Below are 21,297 nucleotides of genomic sequence, written 5' to 3' on the forward strand. Positions count from 1 at the left end.
GAGAAGCATCATTTAAAATAGGTTGCACAGTTGATTAGTGGCTTCATTATCCTATACATAAACATGACACCTCCCTACACCTGATTGGCCATACACACCACTTGCTAGGCTGTCAGTTGTCAATTTCTATTAATATAGGCTCCTCAATAACTTTCATGTAAAAACAAGGACATACAATTGCATCATTTTACACCTACAACAGCGAGTTAAACAGATGTTCTCAAGGTTCAGAGTTTCCAGATTCAGTGAGTCACATGATCATCTGTCCCTAAAACTTTGGCATCCAACTACCTAGCTCAGGCAAATTTCAGTAGAGGTTTTCAAAACTAAAATCTCAAGGCGGAAATAGAACTCAAGATACATCAGCTGGCTTTGAAAGGCTAATATAGCAACAGTCATATCATGATAGCAAGTTAAATCTTTTATATTTTAGCATTTCAACCAGTGTTGTGATCTCCTTTCCCTGGAAACACTGTCTGTAGGTTTTGTTTCAAGCTCCACTGGTTCAGCGGCTGTCCCCTTGGCTCTGCGCCTATCACCTGCCCTGACCTCTGCCATCAAGCCCGTTGCCATGCTCATCCTGAGGCAGTCTGCCATATGCACAATTGTGGGTCCTGTTTCACAGAGTGGCGGGATCCAGCTACTGGACACCATGTAATATGCCATGGCTGGTAAACAGTGGATTGTTTCCCAGAAAAATGGAAGGACAGAGTGAGGAGAGATTGGACAGTCACTACATGGTGCACCTTTATCATCTGTGGGAGCTCAGAGAGACAGAAAGCACTTCATGATAAGGATAACTGTTAAAAGGACTGATGCTGAAAAAAACAGACAAAGGCTTCATTACCATGTTTAAACAGTAACATATATTTTGAAATATTTTAACCTCATTCCAAGATTATTAATTTGTACCACCGCATTTCCATTCTTTTAAAAAAAAATTGCAGGGAGGATTATGTCCTTTTATATTTAGATAGTCCAGCTTAAGATAGACAAGAAAGGGGGCAGACAGAGAGGGATGGCTTGCAGCAAAGGGCCACAGGTTGGAATCAAACCCAGACCAATGCAGTACTTAGCCTCAGTATGTGGGGTGCATGCTCTACCAAATGAGCTTCCAGGGTGCCCCACCACCACATTGGCATGTGAACATGAAGTCTGTATGATGTACTTTATCTTCTCTATATACTGTGTTAAAGCTGCTCATTGTTTAAGTTTTTACAGCCTGTGACTTTCCTGGCTCACTCTTTACACTCTCATGAACGCTGTTTCCTATTTATGGTGAACATAATGCTGCATTTAGCTGCTAAAAAGCCAGATATTTCTCTCAGAAGGTGGTGTAGACCAAAAACAGTGTTAAAAGGAGCGAGAATATTGGACTTGAATTCCTTGGGTTTGCAGAAATATGATTCTAAATGAATGTTAATGCTGCTTGTGACTGCTGGATGTGCAAATACGCAACTGTTTGCAAAGACATTTGTCATACCGACTTTATATGGGGATAATATTTCAACATTGTCAAGCTTTTGCTAATATATTGTGTATTCCTACCATTTGCCAAAGCATTCTGTAAGTTTTAGAGTGATTGTATGGTAATGTAGTTGTTAGTGTCTTCCTAGTTGGTGCATTTGAGGTCACTATGTACAAATGCCTGTCATGATGGAGTGAAACAATCATGTAGGACTTTAGTTGAGGTTGGACCGGCCTCATTAGGGATTCTCTGTCTCTTTATTTCTCTCTCTCTTCCTAAGTTCACTCCCACAGAGTTATGTAAACTTTGTTCTGTCCTGCTTATTGTGCACATTTTCTTCATCAATGTAATACACATGTGCCCAAACGGCCCACTGTCCGCTCTGTCACCCCGCTTGACTACGCTCTCTGTCACTGTCTCTGCCTTTTCATCCATCTTGCCCTTAATTGTTTCTGCATGTAGGCCTGAAGACTCCACTGTCACCCAGTTGATACACACTCACAGACTCACACTCCCACACACACTTTGATCTCATGCATGCTTGGCTTGCTAGAGGAAATGCCTGTTGGCTGCTGGCACAGTGGGCAGCCTCACTAGCTTCTCTCACAGTCTGTGATTACTGCCGTCTCTCATACACAAACACATTGTCTCTGTCCTTTGGAGAGTCGTCATTAAAATAATTATCTGCTGAAACATCCAAGCTAAGCGAAAATAATATTTGATGAGCTCTCTCAAAGACTTAGATGAGAAAAACTAAGTTGGAGTTGCTCTTCGGATTCCGGTATGTGCTTTACTGTAAATAATTTAAACAGCTACATAATGGACAAAGTAGTTAGGGCCATGATCTGTTTTGTAGCAAATCCTGCAGAAAGCTTCTCCCCCTTCCAGTTCTCTCCCTGTTTCTCCAACAGTAAATCTCTTTCCGTGTTAATAGACTTGCCAGTAGTAGTCTTCAGCAGCTGGAAGGCTGCAGGCACTTGTGGTTATTGTTACGGCCCATAAAACATAGTGTGTGTGAGAGCAAGCACGTGCATATTACATCAGAACCATGCTGTTCTGTCATTACTGGGAAGGGAGTAGAGCCAGATGTTCCCCGGTGACCTATAGTAGAGACAAGGTGAAGAAAATCTCCACTGGTAGGCAGAGGGAGACTGGCTGTGATGCTGACACTTATTTCCACATTCATCTTTTCTTATTTAAATTATGGGTATAATGTACTCTCCAACTTTATCACTTGGGATATGCAGACACACACCCACAAGCTCAAAAATGTGTATGCATTTAACGTCTGTCTCATCTTCAGGGTGTGATCTGGATGGCACAGTTTACAATGTGTCCTACAGCAATATAGATGGCTGTCAGACATGTACATGTAAGGTGAGTATTTGACATATTCTTACACTAAAACAAACATATTTAGCAAGCCTCAACAATTACTCTGGTCTTCCTCTGTTCACCATTTTCCCTCACGTGTGTGTCCCTTCCTTGCCAAACAGGGGGGTAACAGGGAATGCAATCCCCTACCCTGTCCTTCACTGGACTGCACACAGAGGGAGACTGTGCCTGGAGAGTGCTGCCAGCGATGCAGAGGTAAGGACAGCAGGAGAAAAAATCTTACTATGAGGTACACAAAATACTTCAGTAGTTACCAGGGAACAAATTAGGAATTAACTGCTAGTAAACCATTAGTAAGTAATCATAAAGTAATGAGAGACTACTTTGTACTAACTTTACTAACTTTAAGGGATATAAAAAGAGTACGGTATTATAAGGTAATGAGGGATTGCTAATTAACTACTCAGAATTATGTATCACTTTACATTTTTATCTCCTCAAGAAAGTGACAACAGTGACTAACAACACTTAACTGCCAGTAAGACCATAACAGTAAAGCAATCTGATGTTAAATCTGTTTGCAGGTTGTATCTATTCTGGTATCCGGTATGATCATGGAGCAAAGTGGAAGCCAGCAGAGAACCCCTGTGATGTTTGCTCCTGTGTGGTGGGTCTCATACCGACTGACACTTTAACCTTACAACGCTTTCTATTACCTTTAGCTGGATTAGTAGTATATTCGCCTTCTCTCACCAGGAGAGTCATGTTAGCTGTGAGAGAGAGCGCTGTAGCACTCCATGTAAAAACCCCGCTGCTCCTCCAACCAACACCTGCTGCCCAGTTTGTCAAGGTGGGTTTCTTTAATTCACTGTAGCAGCAGCAGCATGTGTGGCTTCAGTGGACTGCAGGGACACAGTGTGTGTTTGTGTATGTGTTGTAGGCTGTGGTGTGAACGGTCACGACTTCCCTAATGGAGCTGTAATCCCCACTGGTGACCGCTGTCAAGAGTGTTTATGTGTGGTACGTCATTTATCATCACTTTCATCATTAAATTTAATTTTTGCGTGCATCATATAATCATTTTATTTTTAAGGTTTATATTTACAATATATTTCTCCTCCAGAATGGAAATGTGGAGTGTTCACCCCTTCCCTGTCCTCCTTTGTCTTGTCGAAACCCTGTGCATCGTGATGGAGACTGCTGCCCACGGTAACCAAACTGCCTAAAATCATCCATATTGCTTTCAAATTTGCATCAATCTAATGTGTATATTAAATGTACATTAATGCAATGATCTGCAAAAACTTTTAAACCTATATTCAAATGAATACATTATAAAGACAAGGTATTTAAAGGTCAAACTGATCAACTCTTTGTAAATATATACTCATTCTGACTTTGATGCCTGCAACATGTTCCAAAAAAAGTTGTTAGAGGGTCATGTTTAACATCACCACCTTTTCTTTTAACAACACTCACTAAATATTTGGGAACTGTGGACACTAATTATTGAAGTATTGAAAACGCAATTCTTTCCCATTCTTACTTGATACACAACTTCAGTTGCTTACTTTGCTCCTCATAGGGCACCACACATTTTCAATGGGAGACCAGTGGCAGACCAGTCTCATACCTGAACTCTTTTACTAAAGCCATGCTGTTCTAACACATACAGAATGTGCCTCGGCATTGTCTTGCTGAAATAAGCAGGAACATCCCTGAAAAAGATGGCAGCATATGTTGTGCCAAAACCTGCATGCTCCTTTCAGCATTAATGAGGGATTCACAGATTTGCAAGTTTGCAAATTTAACATGACAACTTTTTTGGAATTAGGGTTGTAGATTTGGGAGGTTTTCAGGACAACTAAAAGATTTCCAAAAGTTTTAAATGTTTATGTTATGTCTATGTTTCCTGTAGGTGTGAGCAGTGTGAATTTGAGTCCAAAGTGTATGTGGACGGACAGAAGTTCCCCTCCAGGAGAGACCCCTGCCTCCACTGCCACTGCTCTGTGAGTTCAGTCTGGCAGTCTGGTGTTTTGGTTATGTGATGTTCATGTGACTGGACTCATGGTGGGTTGGCGAGGGTTCAAAGAAAACCCGTCAAAACCCATTGCACTTTCAGAAGTAAAGTTGATTACCAACTGCGACAGCATGTGGCTGGTATTGTTTTCACCTTGTGAGTCTGTGTCTGGAGGCACCCGCTGGATCAGGAATTACCACAGAGGAGGTTTTGTGTACTTTGCCAGGTGTTTACAAGTCTGTTAAAGATCCAAGATTTAGTTTATTATTATTTTCTTGTGTATATTCATTCATATTTTTTTCACTATATTGACATGTATGATTGTATGTATGAATTTCCAGTGAGAAACATGCCGTCTTCATTTAGAGACTGTTTTTACAGAGGGGTACAGAGGACTGATAGAGAGCTTCAAGTGTTTATGATGTCACAGTAAAGCTGATCTTTTACTTTTTGGGTATAAAATATCATCACTTCTTTATCTGATCCTATTAGACTGCAACTGAATGTTGAAGTGCCCTATCATCTATCACAGTGAAATGTTTAAGCTCCTCCTGCGTCTACTTGTAGGCAGGTGAAGTGTCTTGCGAGCGTATGGATTCATATTGTCATGCATCACGCTGTAGTCATCCAGCTAAACGCAAAGGAGAGTGTTGTCCTACATGTGATGGTCAGTATATCTGTAAATTTGTCAAAAACATCCTTTAATGTTCAAATTCAATCAAACATAATCAGAGTCTGTATTTGATTCCACAGAATGTGAATATGACCAAAGGGTTTATGCTAATGGAAAAGTGTTCACCCCTGCTGGAAGTGGACCCTGCCTGCAGTGCAGGTGTAAGGCAAGTCTGTACCATGTTTATTACATCCTGTGAAGGGCTTGTTCCATGAGTGAAATATGGTCTCAATAAAAACTTAAAAAAATTAAATTGCAAGTCCCCTGGCACACTGTTGGGTTTGTACAAAATTAAAATGCCCCTGTTCTTGTCTTCTCTCTCTCTCTCCTTCAGTTCCTTCCATCCTTTTTTCTCTTGTCTCTTTAATGATGTATCACTTCCTTGTTTTTGACTAATAGGCTGATAGAGAACTGTCCTCCCATGGGAATCATTTAATTTTTTGAGACTATGTTTCACTCATGCTATGAGCCTTTCATAAGATGGAATGATCCTGCATTCATATCATGTAATAACAGTTCTCGACTGGGAAAATTAATGCAAAGGCACCCTGAAGTGCCTACAACAAGTGGACAACAGCTCAGAAATACAGAGAGAAATATTTCTACCTTTGTCTCATGTCTGAAAAAAATGCACATAATAAGTTGTCATGGTTCTGTATGCTCTTTTAGCCTGAAACACAACATACCCACTTTGTTTTCACACTGTGTGTCTGTTATAGAGTGGAAATGTTATTTGCCGTGAGGAGAAGTGTCCTCCCGTCCAGTGCTCCAACCCTATTATAGACCCACAGCTCTGCTGTCCAATCTGCAAGGGTAATAATGTATTCACACACACACACACACACACACACACACACACACACACACATATTTAGGTGCAGCTCATTGATTAATATATGATAGCTCCATGTCTCATTGCAGCATGTGTGCTGGAGGGTGTGGAGTATGAGGATGGATCCAACTGGTACCCTGAGGGTCCCTGCTCCAGCTGCACCTGTGTGAACGGAGAGATTTTGTGTACACACACACAATGCCCCGCCACTGAGTGCTTGCATCCCACCAAGATCACCGGTAAGACTGTGTGTGTGTGTGTGTGTGTGTGTGTGTGTGTGTGTGTGTGTGTGTGTGTGTGTGTGTGTGTGTGTGTGTGCATGTGAGCTTTGTTTACCTGTTGATGACTGTGTAACCTCAGTACACTGTAGAGCCACAACAATCAGATGATTTATCAAAAAGTTGATAGAAAGGAAACTAATTGCTAACTATTTTGATAAGTGATTAATTGTTAGACACTGTGCTGCTTTTCGTCATCACTTATGATAGTAAAAGATGAGTATTTTGTTTTTGAACTGTTGATGGACAAAAGATAAAGAACTAAATTGTTCTGAATTCAATTCTATGACATTTTACAAACTAAGCAATTAATCAACTATTCATGAAAATAATCAGCAGCTTAATCGATAATGAAAATAGTCCTTCGTAGACCTAGTACAGTGTCTCTTTTTTTCTGCTCAGGCTCCTGTTGTGCAGTGTGTGAAAGTTGCACCTATAACCATCGTATCTATAGCAACGGCCAAAGGTTTATGAGCCCTGACCAGGCCTGCCACATCTGCACCTGTCAGGTAAGCACGCCTCCATTCACACACACACACACACACACACACACACACACACACACACACACACACACACACACACACACACACACACACACACACACTACACAGTTCTGTTCACCTTCAAGCCTGCTGATACAGCCATCCCTTCCTCTCAGCATGGCACTGTAGAGTGTGAGAGAAGACCTTGTCCTCCACTCAACTGTTCCAGCCCATACACACCACCTGGAGAGTGCTGCCCGAAATGTCCAGGTACGCAAACTCAGAGACCGATCCGTTCATGAATCAAGCCGTACATGGTTTTTGAATTTGCTTCTATGTGTTTGCATTTTTTCCAGACTGCTCCTTTGAAAACCGTGTATTTGTGGATGGAGAGGCTTTTCCTAACCCTGTGAGTGTGTGTGAGGAATGTAAGTGTGTGAGTGGCACAGTTGACTGCTACCAAGCACAGTGCCCTCATCCTCGCTGTAATGCACCTCTGTCTGGAACGTGCTGTCAGAACAACTGCAACGGTGAGGAAATGTGCATTTTGTACCAGGAATACAAATAAATAAAATAAAATCTCACAATCATATAATACTGGTCCACATTAGGCTGCAGCTATGCTGGGAAAGAATACCCCAATGGACAGGAGTTTCCCCATCCTACTGACACATGCAGGACATGCAGCTGCATAGTAAGAATAAAGAGCACCACAGCATGACGAACCCTGATGTGTCGATCACCTGTTGTCTTCTTGAAGTAGTTTTTAATTTCAATCTGTGCTGTATTTGTTATAGAATGGGAATGTTCAGTGTCTGATGAGGAGGTGTCCACCGCTGTCCTGCTCCAACCCAAATGTGCTGCCTGGAGACTGCTGCCCCCAGTGTCCTGGTAAGGATGGGCGAGAGAGAAAAGTTAGAAGGGTGAATAATGTCTGTAGCAATGGCATTTAAACTGTGAGGATTGAAGGTTATCACATAAGGTGAAAAGGACAGGTGCATTCTCTAGTTTATCATGTTGATTTGGTTCATTTAATCAACTCAATCAGCAGTTGTAGCAGCATCAGTCGATATGAAACAACTCATGAAGGCAATTAAGGTACATAAAAACTATTTTCTCTTGGTTTGAGTCAAATACTGGAACTGCTGATGACTGTTTCAGCACACTTTTAATGGGGTTAATGTGCTAAAATGCAAACAAATATTGGCTGAAATAAATGAGGCTCAAGTTATAGTCACTAACAAACTATATTCCCTGTGTGTATCCCTAAAAGCATTATGTTTTTAACTCTTGACTATTTTATACTGTTGTGTGAGCAATTTCCAAAGTAACAACATGAATAAATGTGATGGAAGATTGGTTTTGTGCCAATAATTAGTTGATTGAGATTTCACGATAATCCAGTTCTAAAGGATTTAAAGAAGTAGGAAACTGTTTATCATTGGCAGGGACTTGTCATTACTATTATTAAGAAGATTTGTTATACATATGCATAAAAGGACATCAAAAAAACATACATGAAAATCATAATATAACATAAAACACACGTATCATTAAAACATGGAAATTCGTAAGTGCAAGTTCAAGAAGGTTCCAAATTCTGACCATGTGATCAGAGCTTGTCAAGCAGCTTAGTCCCCATCCTGGTTATGTTATACCCTCGCTCTTATGTTTCCCATCTTAGATTTATAAACAAGATGATGCTTTCACATGGTCTTCATTTGATCCTCATTTGGAAAACAGCAAGCTTAACAGAGAACCTTATTACAATCTTTAAAGCATCTGTTTGAAATTATTTGCCATCAAGGATTTAGAGTTTTAATGTTTTCCTTGCAGACTCATTTCTTTGACCAGTTTGTGGTTGACGTAATGTTAATTTGTGAAATCATCTGTTGTTGGGTTTCTTCTTCGCTCATGACGGCTCATGGATGAACACAAAATAAATTATTGAGTTGCATAATGCAGATTTACAGTTGACTCTTTTCTTTGTGATATTCTTCAGCTCCCCCATCAGACTGCGTGTATGAACAACAATCCTACAGACACACTGAGCGCTTCTACCACCCAACTGACAGCTGTCAGTCATGTTCCTGCACCAATGGGACAGTGCAATGTCAGCGCAAGCCCTGCCCCTTTGCTGCATGTTCCCACCCCATCACACAGGAGTGCTGTCGGACCTGCGAAGGTATAAATTCTTAAGTCCTGCCAAGACACTGTAACTTAATGACAAAGCTTTTTTTATATTTGAAACCAGCACATTAACTTATCTGTTGCAACAAAAGACCTCATCAAGTTTGATGCACTTTTTTCCAGTCTAATCATGTCTTCTGTTGGTTTCATTTATTTTGCAGGCTGTCTGTATGAGGGTCGAGAGCGGGCAAATGGAGAGTCCTGGGATGATGCCTCAGACCCATGTGCAGGATGTGTTTGCCGTGAAGGCTCTGTCCGTTGTGAGAGGAAGCGCTGTCCACCCTCCAACTGTAAGCACCCAGTCCAGAGACAGTGCTGCATGTCCTGTGATGGTGAGTGACTGAAAAGAAAAAGTGTCCCAGTTAAATAAAATGACTGACTGACTTTTGTCAGCAGTTTTCTCTAGGAACTATTTTGCCAGAGTTATATCTCCAGTGTTCTACTTGCAGGCTGTATGTTTCATGGTAAAGAATATCTCGACGGCACTGAGTTTGGTGATGAAAACGACCCCTGTGGCGTATGTTACTGTTACGGAGGGGAGGTGGTCTGCACCAAGATACCCTGTTATGGAGAGTGCAGCCACCCTTACAAACCACCTGGACAGTGCTGTGGAGAATGTGACCGTATGTAAAGTCAAGATTATAGTCTGCTTACTGTCTTTGAAATTTTGTTTTGTTAAATATTACTTTACAAAAATGACAAAGGCAACCTATCTTTATTTGATAGGCTGTTTCTATAACAACGCAGTCCTCATAAATGGACAGTCGATCCCTGATCCTGGAAACCTCTGCTCTGAATGCACCTGCCAGGTAACATCGACATACATGTTCACATACACACTTGTGCTGGTAAATCTCTTCAGACAACATGCTTATCTTCTTTTCTTACAGAGCGGTTCAGTGCGATGTATGAAGAAGTCGTGTCCAGCAGCCCGCTGTCCTCATCCACTCAACAACCCATGTGGCTGCCCTGTCTGTGACGGTAACCAGCTAACAACATATCTCGGTTCATGTTATGTAGGGTCAGTAAATAACTGATGTTTCACTCTGTGTGCAGGTTGTCAGTACCAAGGTGTGACTTATGCTGATGGACAGACCCTTCCAGGAGGAGAGGGAGGCTGCCAGGACTGCACATGCACAGTGAGAGGGCAAAGGGCTGCATTTAGTTTGAGGTCGCTGCACCCCTCACAAACACTGTCCTATACATCTTCTCTCTTTTTTTTTCCATAGAGAGGTGAGGTGGTGTGTGAACGGCGGAGATGCCCTGTTCTGTCGTGTCAGCACCCAGCTCTGGATGGCTGTGGGTGTGGAGTGTGTGATGGATGCAATTTCAACGGACGGAGATGTTTCAATGGAGAACGATTCCCCAACCCTACAGACCACTGTCAGCTCTGCTCCTGTCTGGTACCGTCACACACACATATTTAAATTCATATCCACCGTAGATTTTACTTACAGATGTAAACCTGAAAAACCATCAGGATTAGATGTTGGCTGCAGTCGACCTGTGCAATAAGTATGCCACTGGTGTTGGAGCTGAAAAACAGAACATGTCAAAGTCACTGTAAGATAATGGATTAATCAAAAAGTGTCTAGTGTCTTAGCACTAATAAAAATATGACCAACATGTTTGAGGTTAGACGGTATATTACAGGAATAATACAACAAAAATCTATTTTCTAAGTATCAAATACTCAGCTCTGACAACATTTGTAGTTTGCTCCTTCATGGCGGATTTACAGAGTTACAGTGGATTCAGTTCAGATGCCACCAAAACCTTCAAAAGTACGACTATACAACAAGTCTGTGGCATCTGATAGAAGGGAATGCATAAAATTCCTGAGAATTATTTCAGGAATGCTTCCCTTCATGTGCTGGGTATCAAATGAACTGAGAGAAAAGCTATATAATGAAGTACTCTATTTGTATCACTTTAAGGGAATTTGCACTGGTACTGGTATTGTAATTTTTTGTAAATTTTAAAACGTTTTCTGCTGTCAAACCATAGGTTCACTGTGTTGCATTAAGATGCACGGGTAAATCTACCTATAACTCCATCATCTGTTTATCTTCAGGTCTGCAAGGACTATAATTTACTATGTAAAAGAAATAACCTGGGTGTATGTGTGTGTGTCTCTCTGTGTTTAGAACGGTGGTGTGGTGTGTACACACGTGTCCTGTCCAAGTGTTGCCTGTGTGCGTCCAGTGACCCCTCCTGGAGAGTGCTGCCCTGTCTGCACAGGGATTTGTCTTGATCAGGGACAAGAGTATCAGTCCGGCTCCTCCTTCACTTCTCCCTCTGATCCCTGCTCGACGTGCTCCTGTCTGGTCAGTCTGACAGTTCTTACTGAAGGAAAAACAAATAAATGATCTAAACCACCATGATTCCACCTTGTCCCTTCTTCTACACTGATCAGAATGAGGTGGTGACCTGTCAGAGGAGACCTTGCCCAGTCCAGTGCTCCCATCCGGTCCCTTCAGATACCTGCTGCCCCGTCTGTGACTCCTGCCTGTATGAGGGTGTCGTCCACTCTCACACTCACACCTTCACACCCTCCTCCAACCCCTGCCAGCGCTGCACCTGCGTCAGAGGCACTGTCACCTGTGTGCCTCTGGTCTGCCCAGCAACACCCTGTGCCAGACCTGTTACCAAGCCAGGGCAGTGCTGTCCTGAGTGCTCAGGTACTTCCTGAACAATTGTGCAAATTAGCACAGGATCTGCAGTAAAAGCAAGGATTATAATTTTGCAACTCACACATTTTCAGCAAGAGATTGAGACATTAGTGGAGATGTTTTTTTGTCACTTCTTTTTCCTAAAATTCTTTAATCAAAGCATCCATCTACTTTTCAAATACTGAAGTACTGATTCTGCAAAAAGTGTGTGAGAATTAATGATATACAGGATAATAAATTGTAACTCTGTCTACTGTCAGACAGTGAGAGGTCTGTTTAAAACAAATAATGGTACTTTAAAAATGAAACAAAACAGTTTTATATTAAACTTTCCCAAAACAAATAGACTAATTTTGGGGGTTGTATATCATGCTGATCTCAAGAGAATGAAATTTTAACTTCTGGTTCATGGCTCTTTTATATTCAGGAAAAACAATTAAAACAAATCAACAATTAAGAAAGGGAACAACATACTTTACCTACATACCAACACACATATCTATGCAAAGTAAAAAATAAAATAAAATAAAATAAAGAGACAGTAAAAGCAAGTAAGATATTAAAATAACAGAATATCAAGAAATAGATATAATTTAATAAAAAAAAGAATAAAGGTGTTATGTGTTGCTTAGCGAAATGAAGCTTTATAGGATAAGCTAAACAAAATAAAGTCTAGTTCAAGCCATATCTAATGGAAACATGGACAATTTATGTTACTAAAGGATTATGTGTCATGATTCTGAGGAAGTTCAGTATGTTATAAAAAATGTCCATTATAATTTTCCACAGTTATTTTTCCAACATTGTAAAGTTCAGAAAGGTTGGCTGTAGCTCCCTCCATGGAGATCAAAAGTGTTTTTGTTGTCATGCATCCAGTTGTTTACTTTAGTGCAAGCCCAGAAAACAATGTTGTTTATTTTGTTTAGTATTTATCACTTCCTGCAATTTCACTGTAGAAAGTACCTAGAAGTACTTGTGAAAATTGAAAACACCCCTGCAAATTGGAGTACAAGGTCACAAAAATCCCTCATGCACACATGAAAAAACTTTCTCTCTATAAAGACCTAATTAAGAAATGTCCTCACTTTTTCCTTAACTCGGTCTTTGTCTCTTGTCTGTCTCTGTTCTCAGTGTGTACACTTGATGGACAGGAGTTCAGTGATGGACAGACGTGGACCCTGGGTTCAAACCACTGCTCCACCTGCACTTGCCAGGTCTGACTCCTCTATGTGTCTTTTCTCTCCATATTTGCACTTTTCTTTGTGTTTGAGTGTTAATCTCTCTGAGTCTCACAGGCAGGGGAGGTGCAGTGTGCGTCTCCTGAATGTCCCGAGCTGCCCTGCACGCATCAGGTGACTGATCCAGGGGCCTGCTGTCCTCGCTGTAGAGGTAAACAAATCAGTGAAAATTATAACCACAGGAGGAAATAGTTTTACCTGTAATTAGAATTCTTTTCTCTCAGGTTGTGTTTATGGAGGAGAGGAGCATAGCGAGGGCAGCAGCTGGTTCGCAGACTCCACTCCCTGTATGACCTGCATGTGTGTAGACGGGGTGACCACCTGCTCTGAAGTACGCTGTCTATCCCCCTGCATCAACTTCATCAACGTGCCCGGGGAGTGCTGTCCCGTGTGTGCAGGTAAGCAAATGATGATCTGTGCACATTGGCTGCATTTCATATTACGAATTTTTCTAGACTTTTTGGTAATTATAATCTGATGTGATTGTTTTTGAGCAGACTGTGTGTTTGAGGGCAGAGTGTACGGTCCAGGGGACAGTTTCCATCCAGCCAATGACCCCTGTCAGATCTGCACTTGTGAGGTACGACACACACACACACCCCCAAGAAATCTGATCGTGACTATTTTATGTTTTAAAGTGAAAATTCTGCACTTTTCATGTGGATGTGGATTCATTTTTACAAAAAACACAATTTTCATTAGTATTGTCTCTTAAGTTTGCAACTACTTGGTTTACTGTATAAATTAAATGTATAAATCTGAATGGCACTAATTTAATTTTGTTGGCAAGACAATATTTCTTATTAAAATTCCAGACTTCCATTTAATATTTTCAAATATGGAAATCAAAAGCAAATTTTCTCACTAACCTTTTAACTTAATGTTTTTATTTCTTTTTTTATATGAATTGACTGATAATTTAGTTGATAAAACCACAGTAAGTCATGACATTTCAGAGGTTGGAAACACACAATATTTGGCATTTTGGCACTAGATGGCAGTTTGGTGCTCAGAGCATCAAAAATACATTTGAAAAACTGAAGACCAGTGTCTCTTTCCAGAAATCATGGCCCAGATGCTCAAGATAATCCACAGACCTTGTTGTGAGCAGTTTCATGTAGGAACTACATGAGAAAGTATTTCCTCATCAAGGTTTTCCAGTTTTTGAGATTTTCAAATGTATTTTTGTAAAGCTTTGAGCACCACAAACCAAGTGTCAAATGAATTGTCCATTTAATAATAGAAGTAAGAGCAGTAGTTATAAAAATAGATATGGAAGATGCAGTGATTATAGCTGAGTTGTAATCACTGACATAAGGATGGTAATGGTAAACCAACCTGTGTGTATCCCAGGTGATGCCGGATGGAGAGCAACACCTGAGGTGTTACAGGAAGCAGTGTCCCAGTCTGGTCGACTGTCCTAAAAGCAACATTTTGTTCTCTGGACCAGACTCCTGCTGTCCTGTCTGTGCACGTCAGTACCGAACTGTATTCTCTGATACGCTCGACATTTTATCTCTGCACTGTCACCGAGCTCTGTCATATTTGTGTGTATGTGTGTGTGTGTTTAGAGCCTCTCAGTAACTGCACTGCTGCGCTGATCGGCAATGAGGTCCTGGCAACAGATGACCCATGTTTCACCTGCCAGTGCCAGGTACCACAGCTGTTATGAACTTTGACTTTTTCTGAACTCATTTGGAGCTGCTGACCTTGGCACAGTTTATTATAACCTGTAATGGAAATTAGAATATCATCTGTCATAAAATATATATATTTTTTGTCAGTTAGTTGTTTTAAAAAAGTCTCAGAGTGAAGTATAGTTTGACATCTATGCATTTCGAGATCTCCGTTATACACCATGTGATTCAGAGCAGTTGAGTGATACAATGTCTGTGATTTAGGACCTGACATGGACCTGCTTACACCAGATCTGCCCCTCCCTCACTTGCCCTCATAATGAACAGCTGATCCCTCCAGACTCATGCTGTCCTGTGTGTAAAGGTGAGATAACTCATTGTCTGTTGCCTATGCCTTTTTAAATTTTAAGTCTTATTGGTGTTAAAACATGCAGAATTGTGACAGTTCTCCTGTGTTTCACACAGATTGTGTGATTGAGGGCCAAAACAGACGTGTGACCAATGGCAGCAGCTGGACAGACAGCGATGACGACTGTGTCACATGTACCTGTAATGTGAGTTACAGAAATAATAATCCTGCTCATGAAAGTCTTCAACTAATGATAATAACATGTACACACCATTGTGCAAAATAATCTTAAAAAATGAGATAATATAGTAGTGCAAATATTTACACAGGTAAAGGAGTTACATTAAAAAAACTAAATAAAACTAAAAAGTAAAAGGCTTTTGAAAAACAGTTGCAAACAGTAAGTACTTGATTCCAGTGATTAGAATTTGCTGAAGAAAACATGAGTGCACAATGTTTGTGCAATGTCACTTAAGTCTACAACTCAGAATCTAAATTTAGACCTAAATTATACCTCAGGCCTAATATTTGACAATGGGTTTCCTAAACTAGACCCAGTGGTGACAGAACTATTTAAATAATTTACTTAAGTAAAATTGCTAATACTATTCTGTAAAAATACTCCATTACAGGTAAAAGTTATATATTCAAAACTTGACAGAGGCAAACATACTGAACAGCAGCCACAGAATGTACTTTCAGTATCAAAAGCAAAAGTGCTGAGGCCCCCATGTAGCTCATTTGTAGAGTGTGTGGCTCATATAGCGAGGCTGTGAGTTTTCTCCCACCTGTGGCCCTTTGCTGCATGTCATTCTCCAACTCTCTCGCTCCTTTTCCTGTTCTCACTTCAGCTGTCCTAGCTATCATCCTATCTGTATGTACATAGAGTATGTACATAATAAGAAAGGGTTTTCTGGTTTGTGAGTGTGCATGAAATATTTCCAGTTTACAAGTACATAATAAATGCACAGCTTAGACGGTGAGGCTTCAACTAGGCACGACCATATTTCTAATGTTTTGGAAATATATCCAGACATAAATAGTGGTTGCACTTGCAGAATTACATATCATAGATGACTGGACTGTTGGCCTTCGAGGCGGTCTTTGCTCTCTGGTCCTCTCTGAGAACCTTTGCAGTTATCTGTGTATTAATGTGCAAGTGGAACTAAACGGTGCAATTGGTCAAAGTGGAGCTAATTTATGCAATGTGGCACTTTAATCAATAATGTGTTCAAATTTATCGGACAGATGTACTTGTTAGTAACTAGCAACTACATCTGTCAGATTAATTTAGTGAAGATAAAGCTACAAATTTCTCTTTCTTCTCTTTTTCTGTTTCTAAAATGGAATGAAATAGAGGTATAAAGCAGCATAAAATGGAAATACGTAAGTAAATTACAAGTCAGTGAGTAAATGTACTTGGTTACACTCCATTACTGGACCAGAAATTGTTGATAGGTCTTGTATCCTTTCAGACCATCTGTTTTTTTAAGTAATCTGTTCTTTCTTTTCCCTTAGTTGGGTCATATTGAGTGCAGCATTGAAGAGTGTTTACCTGCAGTTTGTCTGGACAGTCAGAAACAAGTGAAGATCCCTGGAAAATGCTGCTATGAATGCCAAGGTATCACTGCCAGCCAATGCGCTGAGCGTGCACGGTCATGTTTATTCAAAGGACTTCTCGATGTGGTTCATATTTGTGTGTTTTTGTGTGTGTTGTAGACTCAGGGACGTCATGTTTGTACCAGGGAACAGTCTATCACTGTAACGAACAGTGGGAGGTGGATGAGTGCACCAGCTGTACGTGTGTGTCTGGAGACGTTCACTGTCGCAGTGAACGCTGCCCCCCCCTTACCTGTGCAACAGTCAGTATAACAAACATACACTCTCTTTCTTAATGTTTCATCATAGTCTTAAATGTTCCCACGATGCCTCACTGTTCTAAACCATCAGTCTGCAGAGAGACATTAAATTTCTGACATTTCTCATCAGTGGCTCCTCCTCAAAGCTCATCACTGCAGACATTTGTTTGGCTCGCTCTGAGTCCCCTGAGTTCCTCATACTTGCACAGCCAGTGTAGCTGAATCTGTATATGTGTGTATGTTCCCAGGATGAGATGCCGGCCATTATCCCAGGTTTGTGTTGTCCTCACTGCCTGCCTCGTCCAGCCACCTGCATTGCCTTCGGCGACCCTCATTATCGCAGCTTCGATGGCCGCATGCTGCACTTCCAGGGAACGTGCACATATGTCCTGGCACAGGACTGTGAGGATGGAGACTTCAGGTGAGTGGGTCCCCCAAGCCAGTCTGTATGGGTGTAGACATGTTTTCCTGGTGGACTTGTTCGCCTGTGCAAACACAACCTCTTCCTTCATTTGTTCAGCCACCTTCTTGAAAAAGTCAGTGTTGCCACATTTGCACATGTCCAAAAACCTGTCGATATCCAAGTATTTCATTATGTTTAAAAGTACGTGTGTTTCTCCTTTTTATCTATTTTTACCTTTTTTTTTTTAATGTGGAAGTGAGATGGACAAGCCACAGTGGAAAAATTGCTGCATTTTAAGAAGAAAAAGAGGTTTGGGGAAAAAAATGGAACAACTCTGTCACACTTTGTCAGACCTCAGAGGACAGATAATGTGTTCTGCTTTATCTAGAAAAGAGTTAAATTCACTGCTTAATGATTTCAGTGGTAAACATCATTAGCCATCACTGACTAATCACAAATTTTACAACAAATTCATGGGTTTTCCTGTGGGCCCCTCAATCACATATAAATTGGCACTCAGTCATCAAAACTTTGAGAACTCCCGCCTTAGAGTAACTAGCATTAGCATCAGCAAAATGGGTTTGATATATGTGTCAGTTTGTAAAAACGTCTGCTTTTCAAAATGTGTTGCTCTTATAACCTGCTATAGGAAAGACTTGAGTTTATGCATTTAGAACAGGAAGTAAAAACATCTCAGTTTAAGTCCTAACTGAAAATACTAATAAAAAACATACCATCATGCCATGCCAACATGACTTTTCTCTAAGGAAGCTGATATTTATAAGTGAATAAGTAAGTTTATGCCCTGCTCAATGACTCCTCTTTGTTTGTACAGTATTCATGTTACTAATGAAGATCGTGGGCGTAAAGGAGTGTCCTGGACTAAAGAGGTGACTGTGTTTATAGGAGACGTCACAGTGCAGCTCCTCCAGGACTGGGTTGTGAAGGTGTGTGTGTGTACAAACACCTCAGATGATTTTTGTGCAATCACGTTTGTGTTATGCATCTACTCATTTTTGTACTCTCCAGGTGAACGATGAGGTCGTCACTTTGCCGTTCCTCATAGAACCACACATCTATGTTGAACGACAAACCAATACCATCTTACTCAACACTAACATTGGGCTGAAGGTACAGTCCTTTGTCTCTTTCTTGAATAGCATATGATTTAAAACAGCTTAGACACACATTTACACGCCCATTGGTCCACCTTTAGGTGCTGTGGAGTGGTCGGTCACATCTGGAAGTGAGTGTGCCAGGCTCCTATAAGGGCCACACCTGTGGTCTCTGTGGAAACTTCAACAACTACTACCAGGATGACCTCCGAATGCCCAGCGGACGAATCAGCCTGTCAGAATCTGACTTTGGCAACAGTTGGAGGGTAAATTAATGAAATGCAGAGAAAGAATAACATAAATTAAGTCAAACTGACACCCAAAAACAAGACAAATAACTGTTTGTCATATTTTAGGTCAGAAATGGCAGCCACTCCCTCTCATCCTGCCGTCCTGGTGAGAATGTCGACCCCTGTAAAGACGCAGGCTACCAGGCCAAGAAAGGGGCTAATGCTCGCTGCAAGGTCCTGAAGTCTGCTGCCTTTAAGCCCTGTCATCGTGTAGTGCCTCCTGAACCGTGGTACGGAGCCTGTGTATATGACCTCTGTGCCTGTGGGGCCAATACTGACGAGTGTCTGTGTGACACACTGGAGGCGTACGCCAGTCAGTGCAGAGAGGCTGGTGTCGTCCTGCAATGGAGAAGCCCGTCACTGTGTGGTGAGTAAAACAAAGGAGAAGAACGCAAACTGAGTCGCAGTTTAAAGGTTCCCAGCTCACTGGGGTCTTTAAACTGTGACTCAGTCTGCGTTTGTCATTATGGAGGTGCTTGAAAATTAAATGCTTGCAATTGAAACTATTAAAATTATTAAACATTATTGACTTTCACTTTAATGAGTTACTCAACAATTTTTGAACTATTTAAAGAAGAAAAGTAAATTATCTCACCGGGGTGTAAGGTTGGCAAAACTTTTCTTTTAGTATAATTCCTCTTATGAAATAAAAATCATGAAATAAAATGATTACTCGTAATATCACAGTATATATTGTCACAGTCTGGTATGTCATCAAGACTTTTTATTACCTCCATTAAACTTTTAAATAGTGCTGTTTGGGGCTGCAGGGATTGTGCAGTAGTTTCATGGTGTTTTTTTTTTACCACAGGGTATCTGCAATATGTGTTATGTATTTGTATGTGCAATATCTTGTAATGTGCAATGTGGATTATGTGCAATTTATTTATTATGTTGTTTATTTTATCACACTGTGGAGGCATGTTGTGTGCAGCATTTGAGTCCAAAACAAATTTCCATATGGGGACAATAAAGTATATCATATCATATCGTATTACTTTATTGTGATATTTGACATAATGTTACCTTCCTATTCCCTAGATACATTGTATTGTGGGATTAGTAGTTGTGCGTACCATAAAGGCTACTTTTTCATCCTATTATGGGAATTATTCATGCTTAAGAACTCAAACAACAAAAAATGGCAGTAGTTTAATAGACAGTATAGCGATCTATAGCCCTTGATGTTTTTTTTATTCTCAAAACGAACCTTTAATTGTTGCTTATTTAGCCAGGAATATACTGTATAATGTTATGAAAAACACAAGATTTGAAACTAGGTTTGCAGGGACTTTAAACATGTACTATCTGACTGAGATATTATTAAAAAGGTAAGGTAAGGTAATTTTACTGAACAATATTGCAAAATAGTTGCTGACTTTTTATTTCTAAATATGAAGACTCACTTTTTGACTCCCTAAATCTCTCTATTCCCAATATAAACATCTTAGGGATGTTTTTCAGTGGTACAAACAAGCCCATCTTCCCTCTGAAACGGCGATCTTATGGTTGTCCCGGTCACCAGTAAAGGTCAACAGAAGTCACACTGTTGATGCCATTAGTGGTCACAATGTGCTCAGTCTCTCTTTGTTTTTTCTCTGTCCCTGTCTTCCACAGCTGTGGGCTGTCCAGTGGAGAGGGGCTTTGTGTTTGATGAGTGCGGACCCCCGTGTCCTGTAACCTGCTTTAACATTGATGTACCACTGGGGGTGATAGAAAGCCACTGCTTCAAGCCCTGTGTGCCAGGCTGCCAGTGTCCTGCAGGTCTGGTTCTACACAACAACTACTGCATACAGCCAGAAAAGTGCCCCAAGATCATTCATGGCGACCCGTCATAATGCTTGAAAGTGGACATTTACTTGTACGGACACACATGCACTGCCACCTCTAATAACCTTCAGTCCAGTCAACGACTGCACAAGCCTTCTGTTACTGTACACTAAACCATCTCAACAAATGAACCTCCATGACCTGTGGATTTAACATTGACTAAAGTGAAATACTGCCTTTTAGGGTTCTTATAAACATTGTTATATGTAGCACTGAATATTTATACTACACAAGGGTTTATTGTTTTTATTTCACATGTTTGTTTTACACATTTATGAGATGTTTTCCACAGCCTTTAGATTATTGTAGCAGAATTATTAACTATCAAAGGAGCATTTTTTTTTACTGTTCAGGTTTATTTCAGCACAGTGCGATGTCTAATTGTATATACAGTAAGCCTCATAATCTCAGGTGCTCTTTTTTTGTTCCCCATTCTACAAATAAACAAAGGCTTCACTAATTTTTGTGGTGTTTTATTTATTGTACAAAGATTATATTTATTAGTCATAAAGACATGAGTATGGTCTTGGTTTATTTTATTTTAATTTTCTAAGAAGTTTCCTGGAAAGGAACATGCATTTTGGTGCTTATCATAAGTAATATCATGTAGACAGTAGGGGTGG

The 21,297-nt window shown here is 40.6% G+C and overlaps 1 protein-coding gene across 1 annotated transcript in view; it reads left to right on the top strand.

The window, feature by feature from the left end:
• Nucleotides 1-21,134, top strand: part of kcp (kielin cysteine rich BMP regulator) — a 30,444-nt gene extending 9,310 nt beyond the window's left edge. The window contains exons 6-46 of the mRNA XM_084733968.1: nt 2,772-2,845; nt 2,965-3,058; nt 3,388-3,470; nt 3,560-3,653; nt 3,744-3,823; nt 3,927-4,012; nt 4,722-4,812; nt 5,391-5,490; nt 5,577-5,662; nt 6,216-6,309; nt 6,418-6,567; nt 7,009-7,115; nt 7,268-7,361; nt 7,448-7,621; nt 7,703-7,785; nt 7,889-7,982; nt 9,094-9,276; nt 9,443-9,613; nt 9,731-9,904; nt 10,008-10,090; nt 10,172-10,262; nt 10,338-10,420; nt 10,511-10,684; nt 11,429-11,608; nt 11,698-11,962; nt 13,085-13,167; nt 13,249-13,342; nt 13,416-13,589; nt 13,689-13,771; nt 14,545-14,665; nt 14,763-14,845; nt 15,093-15,192; nt 15,294-15,382; nt 16,696-16,798; nt 16,897-17,039; nt 17,285-17,457; nt 18,275-18,386; nt 18,469-18,570; nt 18,656-18,820; nt 18,911-19,211; nt 20,462-21,134. Of these exons, the coding sequence (XP_084590094.1) occupies nt 2,772-2,845; nt 2,965-3,058; nt 3,388-3,470; nt 3,560-3,653; nt 3,744-3,823; nt 3,927-4,012; nt 4,722-4,812; nt 5,391-5,490; nt 5,577-5,662; nt 6,216-6,309; nt 6,418-6,567; nt 7,009-7,115; nt 7,268-7,361; nt 7,448-7,621; nt 7,703-7,785; nt 7,889-7,982; nt 9,094-9,276; nt 9,443-9,613; nt 9,731-9,904; nt 10,008-10,090; nt 10,172-10,262; nt 10,338-10,420; nt 10,511-10,684; nt 11,429-11,608; nt 11,698-11,962; nt 13,085-13,167; nt 13,249-13,342; nt 13,416-13,589; nt 13,689-13,771; nt 14,545-14,665; nt 14,763-14,845; nt 15,093-15,192; nt 15,294-15,382; nt 16,696-16,798; nt 16,897-17,039; nt 17,285-17,457; nt 18,275-18,386; nt 18,469-18,570; nt 18,656-18,820; nt 18,911-19,211; nt 20,462-20,682 (5,135 nt within the window). The 3' untranslated portion in view covers nt 20,683-21,134. The remainder of the gene's footprint in view (nt 1-2,771; nt 2,846-2,964; nt 3,059-3,387; nt 3,471-3,559; nt 3,654-3,743; nt 3,824-3,926; nt 4,013-4,721; nt 4,813-5,390; nt 5,491-5,576; nt 5,663-6,215; nt 6,310-6,417; nt 6,568-7,008; nt 7,116-7,267; nt 7,362-7,447; nt 7,622-7,702; nt 7,786-7,888; nt 7,983-9,093; nt 9,277-9,442; nt 9,614-9,730; nt 9,905-10,007; nt 10,091-10,171; nt 10,263-10,337; nt 10,421-10,510; nt 10,685-11,428; nt 11,609-11,697; nt 11,963-13,084; nt 13,168-13,248; nt 13,343-13,415; nt 13,590-13,688; nt 13,772-14,544; nt 14,666-14,762; nt 14,846-15,092; nt 15,193-15,293; nt 15,383-16,695; nt 16,799-16,896; nt 17,040-17,284; nt 17,458-18,274; nt 18,387-18,468; nt 18,571-18,655; nt 18,821-18,910; nt 19,212-20,461) is intronic.
• The last annotated feature ends 163 nt before the right edge of the window (nt 21,135-21,297 follow it).

The sequence above is a fragment of the Lutjanus erythropterus genome, chromosome 13 (genome assembly GCF_056507025.1).
Source record: "Lutjanus erythropterus isolate fLutEry1 chromosome 13, fLutEry1.hap2, whole genome shotgun sequence".
NCBI classification, from domain to species: domain Eukaryota; kingdom Metazoa; phylum Chordata; class Actinopteri; order Lutjaniformes; family Lutjanidae; genus Lutjanus; species Lutjanus erythropterus.